Below are 14842 nucleotides of genomic sequence, written 5' to 3'. Positions count from 1 at the left end.
TGTGTGTCTGTGTGTGTGTGTCAGTCTGTGTGTATGTCAGTGCATGTGTTTGTGTGTCTGTGTATGTGTGTGTCGGTTTGTGTGTGTGTATGTCAGTCTGTGTGCGTGTGTGTGTGTGCGTGTGTGTGTGCACGCGTGCATGTGTGTGTGTGTGCATGTGTGTGTGTGCATGTGTGTGTGTGTGCGTGTGTGCGTGTGTGTGTGTGTGCATGCGTGTGTGTGCGTGCGCGTGTGCGCGCGCGTGTGTGCGTGTGTGTGTGCGTGCGTGTGTGCGTGCGTGTGTGTGCGTGTGTGTGTGCCTGCGTGTGTGTGTGCGCGCATGTGTGCGCGTGTGTGTGCGCGCGTGTGTGTGTGAATTTTCAAAGTCTACTGGATGTGTGACACCTGTTGGATGATATTCTGTGCCCGCTGGGTCAGAAATCGAACGCCAGTGAAAGAGAATCGAGGTGCCAGCTCGCTTAGTGACTGCTCCAGTGTTTCTGTCTTCTCATAGCAGTGATGCAGCTGGGCAGATTGATATGGCAGGGCTTGGAGCTGGCTTAAAACCTGAAAGAAAGGTCGATCAGAAACTCGAATGAGAACGGCAGAGGAAGGAGCCTTGAGCCAATACCCCTCCAGCGCCTAGTGACAAATGGGACTAACTGAGAACAAAACTCAGGGCAGCCACACAATCAGATGGTCATGGTGGGATCAGACTGAAGCTTCTCCCTCAGTCACATCCATCCAAAGTCAGGTTACATCTCTACTAACTATTAACCAGAACCTACAGTGACTTATGACCCAGAGACTGGATGCCAATGATGTGCAACTCAGAGCCCAGCCTCTTGACTCTGGCTTCCCATTGATAATCTCTAAAATCTCATCAGCAATACCACCAGCCGGCTACTACCCTACCAAGTTACCATGCAACCATTTTTCTTCAGCCACCCCCCCACCCGAGAGCGAATGTTTCCCCCTTGTGGGGCAGTTAGATCGAGAGGTCACAGTTTGAGGATAAGGGATAGCAAATTTAAAACAGAGATGAAGAGGAATTACTTCTCTCAAAGCATCACGAACCCCTGCCCCCTCCCAAAGTGCAGTGGATGCTGGGACATTGAATAGATTTAAGGAGGAGGTAGACAGATCTTTAATTATGTGAGACGTGGACACACTGAGCATTTGGTTAACTAACTGGAAGCAAACAGCATAAACGTTTCATTATCAGCTTGGACCTAATGGAGTGAAACAGGGTTCAGTGCTTGAGACTCAGTTATTTACAATCAGTATAAATAACTCAGATGAAAGGAGCTTGCAGAGTTTGCCAATTACACAAAGATTGGCGAGAAAGTACGTTATGAGGAGGACTTAATCTACAAAGGGGTTCTAGTAGGTTAAGAGAGTGGTCAAAAAATTGACAAATGGAGTCTAAGAGATAGTGGGAACTGCCGATTCTGGAGAATCCGAGACAGCAAGGTGTAGAGCTGGATGAACACAGCAGGCCAAGCAGCGTCAGAGGAGCAGGAAGGCTGACGTTTCGGGTCTGGACCCGAAAAAACCTGTTGTGTTCATCCAGCTCTACACCTTGTTACCTCAAATGAAGTGTAATGTGTTTTTGACCATTTTGGATGTATTACTCTTCAGTACAGAAGGATCTGGTCATGAATCACAAAACGTTAATATGCAGGCGCAGCAAGTGATGAGAAAGGCAAGTGAGAGAAAGTTAGAGAAAGACATTAAAAGCCACTGAGAGGAGATTCAATCCAGGTTATCTCCTGAGGAAAGGTTTAATAAGTGGGCCTATATCCACTGGAGCTTAGAGGGACAAGTGATTGAAACTTACATAATCCCAGGAAAACTCAATAAGGTACATGCTGAAAGGATGGTTCTCCTTGTGGGAGAGAGTGAGACTAAGGGGCGCTATTTAAAAACAAGAGAACTTCTATTTAACATGGAGAAAAGGACAATTCCTTTTCTCTTCTGTGAAATTCTGTGAACAGTGGAGGCAGGGTCATTGAATGTTTTTTAAGACTGGGTTAGAGCAAAGAAGTTAAAGGGATGGGAATGGGAGTTGATGCTGCAATCAGATCAGCCACGATCTTCTCAAATAGCAAGTAGGTTTGAGGGGCTGAAGGGTCCACTCCTCCTTCTAATGCATATGCCAGTACGTGTCTATGTGTCAAAGACTTTGCTGCTATTCCTCTGTTCCCAGGCAGGAATGATGGTTATGAAGGAGAGATTGTAGATTGTTACCTTGGCCAGCGAGCTGCTGCTGTGCTCTGTGCTCTTCACCACACTGATCACTCGGTTCACTTCCTCAGAGAACAGTCTTCGAGTTTCCTCAAGGCCAGTGTTCATGGGATCAGCCAGCCTGTCCCGTGCTAACTCCATGTGGGGCTGTACCTGTGCCTCACAGCACCATTGTATCCGCTCACCCAGTGACTCTGTGGGCAAACAACTCATGTCAGGATTCAGCCTCACCAGCAACATCCATCCCAGGCCCATCCCCGTCCCTTGGCCATCTCCGTCCCCTGGCCAATTCTGTCCCCTGGCCAACTCCATCCTCTGGCCAACTCCGTCCTCTGGCCATCTCCGTTCCAGGCCATCTCCGTTCCAGGCCATCTCTGTCCCCTGGCCAACTCCGTCCCCTGGTCATCTCCAACCCCTGGCCAACTCCATCCCCTGGCCAACTCTGTCCCCTGGTCATCTCTGTCCCCTGACCAACTCCGTCCCCTGGCCAACTCCGTCCCCTGGCCAACTCCATCCCCTGGCCATCTCCGTCCCAGGCCAACTCCTTCCCCTGGCCATCTCCGTCCCAGGCCATCTCAGTCCCAGGCCCATCTCTGTATCTTGGCCTTCTCTGTCCCCTGGCCATCTCTGTCCCAGGGCCATCTCCGTCCCCTGGCCATCTCCGTCTCAAGGCCATTTCCATCCCCTGGCCATCTCCGTCCCCTGGCCATCTCCATCCCAGATCCATGTCCACCCCAGGACCTTCTCCATCCCCTGGCCATCTCCATTCTCTGGCCATCACTATCCCCTGGCTATCTCCATCCCAGGTACAGCTCCATCCCCTGGTCATCTCCAACCCAGGTCCCTCTCCGCACCCCAGCAAATCCACCCCATGTCCATCTCTGTCCCACATCCATCTCCATCCCTGGCTATCTCTGACCAACATGCACCCCCATTCCCTGCCGATTCCCCTCCGTCCCACTGTCAGAGGTATAATCCCTGCACAAAATGACTCACATCACAGACAAACCCTGCGTAATGATATTGGACAGATTCATCAGTTTGATTCCTGTGTTTGTCTGCCTGTTGCAGGACACGGGGGATGAGCGGGGGTGGAGGATGGTCAGATGGTCCATGTCTGGCCGGGGTGGGATGAATTGATCAATTGACCTTGCCATATCCCTCTGCTGGACAAATATGGTAATGCAAGCAGAGCTGTGAGCATAAATGGGTGTGTGGACCCTGCACCCACAAAAGACTGGGATTTGGTGAAGCCAATTGAAACTTTCAGGATTTCAGGATTCAGGAGGTCCACGTTTGCAAAGATGCAATTACTGTTAAGTCTCAGATCTGTTTGGTCTCTAAGGTTAAAGTCAGCCTCATACCTTGGAGTTTGGCCACAAGCTGCTTCTTGGAGGTGAGGATCTGATTGAAGTCTGGGCGGATTTTCTTCTCCAGTTGCAGGGTTTGCTCCTCAATCTCCCTGAGCAGAGCCTGGAATCCCTCGGAAACGTGCGTTTCCACCACTGCGTACATCTCCCCAATCATCTACAGAGAAAGAAAACAAACCTGATTCCACCAGATCCATTTTATATAACAAACCAGGCCATTCGGCCCAACTCATCTGTGCTGGCCTTTGTACTCCACACATGCCTCCTACCACCTTACTTCACCTAATCATTAGCATTTCCTTCTATTCCTTTCTCTGTCATGTGGCATGGTGGTGTAGCTTTAAGTTTTAAAAAATAATTTGTGGGACATGGGCATCACTGGCTGAGCCAGCGTTTATTGCCCGTCCCTAGTTGCCCCTTGAGAAGGCGGTGGTGAGCTGCCATGTGCTGTTGGTTAGAATCATAGAATCCCTACAAGTGTGGAAACAGGCCCTTCGGCCCAACAAGCCCACACTGACCCTTGGAGCATCCCACCCAGACCCATCCCCCTATAACCCACCTAAGCTACACATCCCTGAACACTACAGCCAATTTCCCTTGGCCAATCCACCTAACCTGCACATCTTTGGACTGTGGGAGGAAACCCGCAAAGACACAGGGAAAATATGCAAACTCCACACAGACAGTCGCCTGAGAGTGGAATCGAACCCTAATCCCTGTTGCTGTGAGACAGCAGTGCTAACCACTGAGCTACCATGCCACCTGAACCAGTAATCCAGAACTCCAGGGAAGGCAATGGCCTAGTGATGTTATCATTAGACTATTAATCCAGGAAATTCAGCTAATATTTTGGGGACCTCGGTTTGAATTCCATCACGGCAGATGGTGGAATTTGTAATTCAATCCCAATATCTGTAATTAAGAATCCTTCAGAGAAGAAAATCCACCATCCTCACCTGGTCTGGCCTACATGTGACTTCCAGAGCAATGCGGTTGACTCTCACCTTAGTCAAGCAGCAGCATGACTCAGAGAATTATACCTCACAGACAGTGACCCAGACACCACCATCACTGCTCCAGATATGTTCTGTCCCACTGGCAGGACAGACCCAGCAGAGCTGGTAGCACAGGGCTATACAGTTGGAAGGGAGTTGCCCTGGGAGACCTCAACATTGACCCCAGACTTCATTAGGTCTAATGGATTCAGGTTAAACAAGGGCAAGCAAATCACTTGCTGATTACTGTGTACATCCTCCCTCAGCTGATGAATCAGTACTCCCCCATGCTGAGCAACATTTGGAGGAAGCACTGAGGATGGCAAGGACACAAAATGTACTCTGGGTGGAGTTTTCAATGTCCACCACTAAGCATGACTTGGCAGCAGTAATACTGATTGAGCCGGTCGGGTCCTAAAGGACATAGCTGCTAAACTGGGTCTGTGACAGGTGGTGAGGGAACCAACAAGAGGGAGAAACATACTTGACCTCATAGAGTAGAGTCATAGGCTAATACAGCATGGAAACAGGCCCTTCAGACCAAACTGGTCCATGCTCACCACGGTGCCCATTGATCTAATTCTAATTGCCTGCATTTGGTCCATATCTCTCTAAACCCTTCCCATCCACATACTTATTCAAATGTTTTTTAAATGTTGTACCAGCCTCTATCACTTTCTCTGGCAGCCCATTCCATGTACGCACCACTCTCTGTGTGAAGAATTTGCCCCTCAGGTCCTTCTTAAATCTTCCCCCTCTCACCTTAAACCAATGCCCTTCAGTTTTCAATTCCCCATCCCTGGGAAAAAGTCTATATGCATTCATCCTGTCTGTGCCCCTCATGATTTTACATGCCTCAATAAAGTCATCCCTCATTCTCCTACGTTCCAAAGAATAAAATCCTATCCTGGCCAACCTCTCCCTATAACTCAGGCCTACTAGTCCTGGCAACATCCTCGTAAATCTTTGTTCCACACTTTCCAGTTTAACTATGTCTTTCCTATAACAGGGTGACCAAAACTGTACACAATACTCCCACCTCAAGCCGCACCTCCATCTCCTACCGACCAACCTCATCCCGCCCCCTTGACCTGTCCGTCCTCCCTGGACTGACCTATCCCCTTCCTAACTCCCTACCTACACTCACCTTTCCTGGCCCCATCCCCGCCTCTTCGACCTGTTTGTTTCCTCTCCACCTATCCTCTCCTCTATCCCTCTTCTATCCGCCTCCCACTCTCTCCCTATTTATTTCAAAACCCCCTTCCCCTCCCCCTTTTCTGATGAAGGGTCTAGGCCCGAAACGTCAGCCTCTCTGCTCCTATGATGCTGCTTGGCCTGCTGTGTTCATCCAGCCCTGCACCTTGTTGTCTCACAATACTCCAAGTACAGCTTCACCAACAACTTATACAACAGTAACATAACATCCCAACTCCTATACTCAGTGCCTTGACCAACGAAGGCCAGCATGCTAAATACCTTCTTCACCACCCTGTCTACCTGTGATCCCGTTTTCAACGAATTATGTACTCGTACTCCTTGCTCCCTGTGTTCCACAGCACTCCTCAGGACCTTACCATTTACTGTATAAGTCCTACCTTGGTTTGACTTTCCAAAGTGCGACACCTCACACTTACCTGTATTGAATTGCACCTGCCAATCCCCAGCCCACTTCCCCATCTGATCAAGATCCCCCTGTAATTTTTGATAACCTTCCAATCTGCCAGCTGCAGTTGCATCTGTCCATGACAGTATCAGTAAGAGTGACCATCGCACAGTCCTTGCGGAGACAAAGTCCCGCCTTCACATTGAGAACAACCCCCATTGTGTTGTGTGGCACTATCACCGTGCTAAATGGGACAGACTTCGCTCAGATCCAGCGATTCAAGACTGGTCATCCATGAGGCGCTGTGGGCCATCAACAGCAGCAGAATTGTACTCCAGCACAATCTGTAACCTCATGGCCTGGCATATCCCCCACTCAACCATTACCATGGAGCCAGGGGATCAACCCTGGTTCAATGGAGAGTGCAGGAGGGCATTCCAGAAGCAACACCAGGCTTACCTGTAGATGAGGTATCAAACTAGTGAAGCCACCAAACAGGACTACTTGCATGCCAAACAGCGAAAGCAGCGAGTGATAGACAGAGATAAGTGATCCCACAACCAATGGATCAGATCCAGGCTCTGCAGCCCTGCCACATCCAGTTGTGAATGGTGGGGGACAATTAAACAACTCACTGGAGGAGGAGGATCCACAAATATCCCCATCCTCAATGATGGAAGGTGCCAGCACATTCAGTGCAAAAGATAAGGCTGAAGCATTCGCAGCAATCTTCAGCCAGAAGTGCCCAGCGGATGATCCATCTCAGCCTCCTCCAGTGGTCCCCAGCATTACAAATAACAGTCTTCAGCCAATTCGATTTACTCCACATGATATCAAGAAACGGTTGGAGACACTGGATGCTGTAAAGTCTACAGGCCCTGACAACATTCCGGCAATAGTACTGAAGATTCGTGCTCCAGAACTTGCTGCTCTCTTAGCCAAGCTGCTCCAGCACAGTTACAACACTGGTATCTACCCGAAAATGTGGAAAATTGCCCAAGTATGTCCTGTGCACAAAAAGCAGGACAAATCTAACCTGGTCAATTATGGCCCCATCAGTCTACTCTCCTGCAAGCTGACAGCAATGACTAGCAAGGAAGATATGACTTAGTGGAGAGTCCCAGGGATCAATAATAGGTGGTTTTATGTGTGGTGTGCGCCAGGGATAGACCCTGAAGTGATGTATGGAGTGGTGAGTCTAAGAGATTGGTATTGTGGAACTGCAATTGTTACAGGGGTCCTTATTATTTCTGATCTACATAACTGATCTACAATCAGAAATCAAAACAGGCCAGGGAAACAATGTCTGATTAAGATGTCAAAATATAGGCATCTAGGTCAGGGTGGGTCAGTGAATGGTCATCAGTGTATTTTGATTTTGGGAGGGAGAAAGTTGTAGCGGAGTTGCCTAGTGGTTGGTGTTAGGACCCTTGCTCATCCTGGGGTAGATTAATGATCTAGGTTTTCATATACAGCGGACACAAATTCAAAATTTTCAGATGATACAAAACTTGGGAGACAATCTGGTGGAATAGGTGGACAATTGGCAGAGTTCATTCAAAGCAGAGAAATGCAAAGCGATTAATTTTGACGGAAGAATGTGAAATTACGATGTAAAATAAAAGGTAAAATTCTGAAGAGGCTAAGACCAACCTGGGTGTCTATATGAATAAGTCATGGGAGATTGACAGCATGCTTAATAAGAAACTAGGGGGCATAGCTTCAAAATAAGGGGAAGCAGATATAGGCTTCAGTTGAGGAGGAACTTTACCAAAAAGGGGGTCATAGAATCCCTACAGTGTGGAAACAGGCCCTTTGGCCCAACAAGTCCAGACTGACCCTTGGAGCATCCCACCCAAAGCCATCCCCCTATAACCCACCTAATCTACACATCCCTGAACACTAGGGGTAATTTATCATGGCCAACCCACCTAACCTGCACATCTTTGGACTGTGGGAGGAAACCCACGCAGACACGGGGAGAATGTGCAAACTCCACACAGACAGATGCCTGAGGGTGGAACTGAACCCAGGTCCCTAGTGCTGCAAGGCAGCAGTGCTAACCACTGAGCCACCCATCATGAATCTGTGGAATTCCCTGCCCAGTGAAGTGGTAGGCTACCTTGTTGAATGTTTTTAAGGAAAAAAATAGATTTTTGAACAGTAAAGGAATTAAGGGTTATGGTGAGCAGGCAAGTAAGTGGAGCTGCGTCACAAAAATATCAGCCATGATCTTATTGAATGGTGGAGCAGGCTCGAGAGGCTAGATGGCCCACTCCTGCTCCTATTTCTTATGGTCTTATGTTCAAGAATATCCTCTACTTTATAAACAGCATACAAGAGCAAGGAACTTATTTTACGTTGTATTGACAATGGTTTGACCTCACCTGGAGAATTGCAGTTCAGTTTTGGGGTGTCACACTTCAGGAATGATATAGAGAGAGAATACAGAAAAGATTTGGGAAACTAGCTCCAGGGATGAGGGGCTTCAGTTATGTAGATCGAATGAAGAAGTTGGGACTGTTTTCCATGGAGAAGAGGAGGTTTTGATAGAGGTATCCAAAATTATGAGGGGACTGGAGAAGGTAGATCAGGATCAACTGTCCCTAACAGAGGAAGAATTGAGAAGGAGAAGATACAGATTTAAGGTATTTGCCAAAGAATTAAGGGTGACCTGAGGAGAAGCTTTCTCATGTAACAAGTGGTTGGGATCTGCCTGAGAATGTGGCAGGTTCAACTGAGGCATTAGAAAGAGATTGGACTGTTTGCTGAAAAGGAAGAGTAGATGCAGGGTTACAGGGACAAGGGGCAGCCAGATAAATCACTGGTTTGGAGAACCAGCACAAGCACAATGGCCTGTGACCAATCTGTGATCTGCCACACTCCTCTATTTCAATGCTGAACTAACCAGCTTGTCTATAATTATTACCGTGGTGTGCTTGCTAACCTCAATGTGGGTCAGGATCGGGTGTCTGGTGAAACATATTGAGTTTCTCTCATACTTTTAAAAATCTTTTCCTGACCTTAAACCATGGCTCAGTATTCACAGCTCAGTGCCATCCAGCTCCTGGACTTTCTTTCCCCAAACATGTCCTCACTTAGTTCCCATCTTTATGTTGATCAGGTCACAGCATTTATGTCAAGAAACTGAAGCTCATGTAGCAGTGGGATTTGAAGCAATATGTCCAGAAAGGTTATAACCTAGACCCAGGCCCATTAGACCACTGGGCCACACTATAACACCACTCAATGAACCATTACATGTCTCCAGATACCTTTCCCTCCTGTTTCTCCAACTTGTCCCTCATCCTGGCTCAGCAGCCCACCACCCCCCTGTAGAGGGACCAACTATCCAGGACATTACATGACCCCCGTCATATTTGAGGTGGTTAGCTTATGTCTTGAGCTCTTTGTCCCCCAGGGTACTGCCTGGCACATACTTTTTCACCTTATTTTTTGTGTAAGTGCGGTACAGAGCTGTCCTTGTAAACACCGAACTGCCATGATGATACTTTTGGGCTGGGCTGATTGGAGGATTACTGGGTTACACCATAAGGGGGGGGGGGGGGGTCATTGTCAAAAATGGAGTCACAAATGGAGTCTGTAGGACGGGATCAATCTCATTAACAATTGGAGGTGTAGTGAGCAGTGAAGAAGGTTACCTCAGAGTGCAACAGGACTTTGATCAGATGGGCCAATGGGCCGAGGAGTGGCAGATGGAGTTTAATGTGGATAAATGTGAGGTGCTACATTTTGGAAAGGCAAATCAGGGCAGGACTTATACACTTAACGGTAAGGTCTTGGGGAGCAATGCTGAACAAAGAGACCTTGGAGTGCATGTACATAGTTCCTTGAAAGTGAGTCCCAGGTAGATAGGATAGTGAAGAAGGCATTTGGTATGCTTGCCTTTATTGGTCAGTGCATTGAGTATAGCAGTTGGAATGTCATGTTGCAGCCATACAAGACATTGGTTAGACCTCTTTTGGAATATGATGTGCAATTTTTGTCTCCCTGCTATAGGAAAGATGTTGAGAAACTTGAAAGGGTTCAGAAAAAATTTATAAGGATGTTGCTGGGATTGGAGGGCTTTAGTTACAGGGAGAGGCTGAACAGACTGGGGCTATTTTCCCTGGAGTGTTGGAGGCTGAGGAGTGACCTTATAGAGATATATAAAATTGTGAGGGGTATGGCTAGAGTGAAAAGCCAAGGACTTTTCCCCAGGGTAGGGGAGACCAAAACTAGAGGGTATAGGTTTAAGGTGAGAGGAGAAAGATTTAAAAGGAACCTTAGGGGTAACTTTTTCACGCAGGGAGTGGTGCATGTATGGAATGAGCTGCCAGAGGAAGTGGTAGGGCTGGTAGAATTAAAAGGCATTTGGATGGGTACATGAATAGGAAGGGTTTAGAGGGATATGGGCCAAATGCTGGCAAATGGGACTAGATTAATTAAGGATATTTGGTCAGCATGGACGAGTTGGATGAAAGGGTCTGTTTCCACTCTGTACATCTCTACGACTGTGACTCTAAGTAAAGCAATCTTTAAAAGTTGTATTTTGCACATTGTGTGGCTGAATGATCATTTGCTTGAGGTACAATTAGTCTCACATTTAGTTCTGTAGAGGACACTTCAGGGCTGGATTATTAATGGTTTCACAGAATTGTACTACATGGAAACAGACTGTTTGGTCCAACCACTCTACGTCAACCATGTGCCCAAACTAGACTAATCTCACCTGCCTGCACCTGACCCCTCAAACTCCCTTCAAACCTTTCCTATTCATGTACTTACCCAAAGGGTCTTTTAAACGTTGTAACTGCACCTGTATCCATCACTTCCTCTGCAGTTCATTCCACACACGAACCACTCTCTGTGTGGAAAAAAAATTAAATCTTTCTCCTCTCACCATAGAAATATGCCCCCTAGTTTTGAATTCCCCCCACCTTAGGGAAAATATTCTTGCTTATTCACCTTATCTATGCCCCTCTTGATTTTGTAAATCTCTATAAGGTCACGTTTCAACCTCCTACACTCTAGCCTATCCACCCTTTCTTAATAACTCAAACCTCCCATTCCCGGCAACATCCTGATAAATCTTTTCTGAACCCTCCGCAGTTTAATAATATCCTTTTACAACAGGGCGACCAGAACTGGACACAGTACTCCAGAAGTATGAAGTATATGAAAGTTTGAAAACACGTACCAATCGATTTAAGAACAGCTTCTTCCCTGCTGTTATCAGACTTATAAACGGACCTCTTACATATTCGAGTTGATCTTTCTCTGTAGCTGTAACACTACATTCTGCATCCTGCTCTATTACTCTGATGTACTTATATAAGGTATGATTTGTCTGGTGTAGCTCGCAAAACAACACCTTTCACTGACAACACAGTGTGGAGCTGGAGGAACACAGCAGCATCAGAGAAGCAGGAAATTTGATGTTTCGGATTGGGATCCTTCTTCACTGTATCTCAATACGTTTGACAATAATAAATCAAATCAAACCAGGATCCCATGGAACTATTTAACGAGAAACACAGGAGTCTCCCTGATGTCCTGGCCAATATTTATCTATCAGCTGTCACTGAAACAGATGATCTAGTAGTTTCCTCAATGCTGTTTGTGGGAGCTTGCTGTGTGCAAATTGGGTGATGTTCTTCCAACAGAGGGTACCCTTCAAAAGTACCTCACCAGCCATAAAACTCTTTGGACGATGTCTAGTCATGGAAGATGGCACAGAATTGGGGTGGTACAAGTGGCTCAATGACAGGCACTGCTGCCTCACAGTGCCAGGGATTAATTCCACCCTTGGGTGACCTAAAGGGCAAAAGAGAGACCAAAGTGGACATTGGGCCACTGGAAAATGACACTGGAGAAGTAGTAATGGGGAACAAAGAAATAGCTGAGGAAATCAATAAGTGCTTTGCATCCATCTTCACGATGGAAGACAAGAGTAATATCCCAAAAATCCAAGTGAGTCGGGAGGGAGCAGAGGTGAGTCTGGTGGCCATAACCAAGGAGAAGGTGCTAGAAAAACTGACAGGTCTGAAGGTGGATAAATCACCTGGACCAGATGGACTACATCCCAGAGTTCTGAAGGAGATAGCTGAAGAGATAGTGGAGGCATTAGTGGTGATCTTTCAGGAATCACTGGAGTCAGGGATGGCCCGAGGGGACTGGAAAATCACTAATGTAACCACTCTGTTTAAGAAGGGAGTGAGGCAAAAGATGGGAAATTACAGGCTGATTAGCCTGACCTTGATCGTAAGATTTTGGAGCCCATTGTGAAGGATGAGATTTCTGAATACTTGGAAGTGCACGGTAAAATAGGGCAAAGTCAGCATGGCTTCATCAAGGGGAGGTCATGCCTGACAAATCTGTTAGAATTCTTTGAGGAGGTAATGAGCAGGTGAGACCAAGGAGAGCCAATGGATGCTATCTATCTGGACATCCAGAAAGCCTTTGGCAAGGTGCCTCACAGGAGGCTGCTGAGTAAATAAGGGCCCATAATGTTACAGGCAAGATGCTGGCATGGATAGAAGATTGGCTGTCTGGCAGAAAGCAGAGAGTGGAGAAAAAGGGTCCTTCTCAGGATGGCAGCTGGTAACTAGTGGTGTTCCACAAGAGTCTGTGTTGGGACCACAACTTTTCACTTTATACATTAATGATATAGCTGAAGGAACTGAGGGCATTCTGGCTACGTTTGCAGATCATACAAAGATAGGTGGAGGGACAGGTAGGATTGAGGAGGCAGGGAGGCTGCAGAAGGATTTAGATAGTTTAGGAGAGTGGGCAAAGAAGTGGCAGATGGAGTACAACGTGGGCAAGTGTGAGATCATGCACTTTGGTCGGAAGCATAGAGGTGTAGACTATTCTCTAAATGGGAAGAAAACTCAGAAATCTGAAGTGTAAAGGGACTTGGGAGTCCTGGTCCGGGTTTCTCTGAAGGTAAACTTGTAGATTGAGTTGGTAGTTAGGAAGGTAAGTACAATGTTGGCATTTATCTTAAGAGGATCGGAATATTTTAAGATGACTAGAATATAAAAGTAGAGATGTACTTCTGAGGCTTTATAAAGTTCTGGTTAGATCACATTTAGGGTATTGTGAGCAACTTTGGGCCTCATATCTCAGGAAGGATGCATTGGCCCTGGAGCGGGTCCAGAGGAGGTTCATGAGAATGATCCCAATAAAAGTCTTAACATATGAGTAACATTTGAGGACTCTGGGCCTATACTTGATGGAGTTTAGAAGGATGGGGTGGGGGGTGTCTAGTTGAAACTTATGGAATGCTGAATGGACAGAGTGGATGTTGGGAAGATATTCCCATTGGTAGGAGAGACTAGGACCTGAGGGCACAGCCTTGGAGTAAAGGGAAGACCTTTTAGAACGGAGATAAGGAGAGACTTCTTCAGCCAGAGAGTGGTGAATCTATGGAACTCACTGCTACAGAAGGCTGTGGAGGCCAGGTCATTGAGTATATTTAAGACAGAGATGGATAGGTTCTTGTTTGTCAAGGGGATTAAGGTTTATGGGAAGAAAGTGGGAGAATGGGGTTGAAAAACATAGCAGAAATGCTTGAATAGCAGAGCAGACTTGATGGGCTGAATGGCCTAATTTCTGCTCCTGTGTCTTATGGACTGTCTGTGTGGAGTCTGTACATTCTCCCCATGTCTGTGTGGATTTCCTCTGGGTGCTCCAGTTTCCTCCTGTGGATTCGCCATGGGAAATGCAGGGTTACAGGGATAAAGGGTGGGAGGGGTTTTTCTGAGTAGGATGCTCTTCAGAGGGTCGGTGTGGACTTGATGGGCTGAATGGCCTGCTTCCACACTGTACAGATCCTCTGAAAGCCCATTAATTGAATTCGGAATTCAATCCCAGGCAATAGGTGCCTCAGAACTCTGGCACATCTCAGTGAATCACAGGAAAGGGATTTTGTCCAACAGGATTCCATATCTTCTTACACTTTAACTGAATCATGAGATGAAGGGGTTAACTGCTTCGTCCGGCTGAGGACACATTGAATGAGAATTCTGAAACATGATCGGCAAAGAGAAAAGGAAATTGTGTGAACCGTGTGGAATGCAGCAGAAGCTCAGTCCCTCAGCCTTTTGGGAAAGTAAACCGAACACGTGGCAAAATACAGCAGCTGCACGAAACATCAGAGGAGACCATCAAGAGTTGGCAATGGAAGAGAAGTCCAGCGATTTCAGGCTGATGCCTGAACCGCTCATCAGCAAGTTTCACAACAGAGACCAAAGGGGGACGTGGAAAACCAGGGAGAGCGGGAAAAAATGCAAAGAAGGAGCCCAGGGATGGAAAGAGATAGACCTGAGAGTGGGAGAGATACACTGAGGCAAAGAGAGAGAGAGCACACACAGGAATACGACAGAATGAGGGACACAGAGTGAGGGAGAGGCAGGCGGCAAAGAGGGAGCTGATTGAGATAGAAAAAGAAAGAGTGCATTAATGGCAGCTAGAGATAGAGAGAAAAGCACATAAAGAGAGAGGCACAGGAAGGTAGAGAGAGAGAGGCACAGGAAGGTAGAGAGAGAGAGGCACAGGGAGGTAGAGAACGGGGCACAAGAAGGTAGAGAGAGAGAAGCACAGGAAGGTAGAGAGAGAGAGGCACAGGGAGGTAGAGAGAGAGG

The 14842-nt window shown here is 47.1% G+C and overlaps 1 protein-coding gene across 3 annotated transcripts in view; it reads right to left on the bottom strand.

Moving 5' to 3' along the window:
- The window catches only part of LOC109923634 (protein Niban 1-like), a 50508-nt gene that overhangs the window by 15130 nt on the left and 20536 nt on the right, over nucleotides 1-14842 (bottom strand). For 2 of the 3 annotated variants that reach the window (XM_048618007.1, XM_048618006.1), the window contains 3 exons: nucleotides 3591-3753; nucleotides 2230-2420; nucleotides 385-546 (listed from right to left, as the gene is read on the bottom strand). In XM_048618007.1, the coding sequence (XP_048473964.1) occupies nucleotides 385-546; nucleotides 2230-2420; nucleotides 3591-3753 (516 nt within the window). The remainder of the gene's footprint in view (nucleotides 1-384; nucleotides 547-2229; nucleotides 2421-3590; nucleotides 3754-14842) is intronic. The other variant, XM_048618008.1, reaches the window with a different exon arrangement.

The sequence above is a fragment of the Rhincodon typus genome, chromosome 38 (genome assembly GCF_021869965.1).
Source record: "Rhincodon typus isolate 14 chromosome 38, sRhiTyp1.1, whole genome shotgun sequence".
In the NCBI taxonomy this organism is placed as follows: Eukaryota; Metazoa; Chordata; class Chondrichthyes; order Orectolobiformes; family Rhincodontidae; genus Rhincodon; species Rhincodon typus.
The sequence above is the reverse complement of the archived record's forward strand: the minus strand, read 5'-3'. Positions and strand labels throughout refer to the sequence as shown.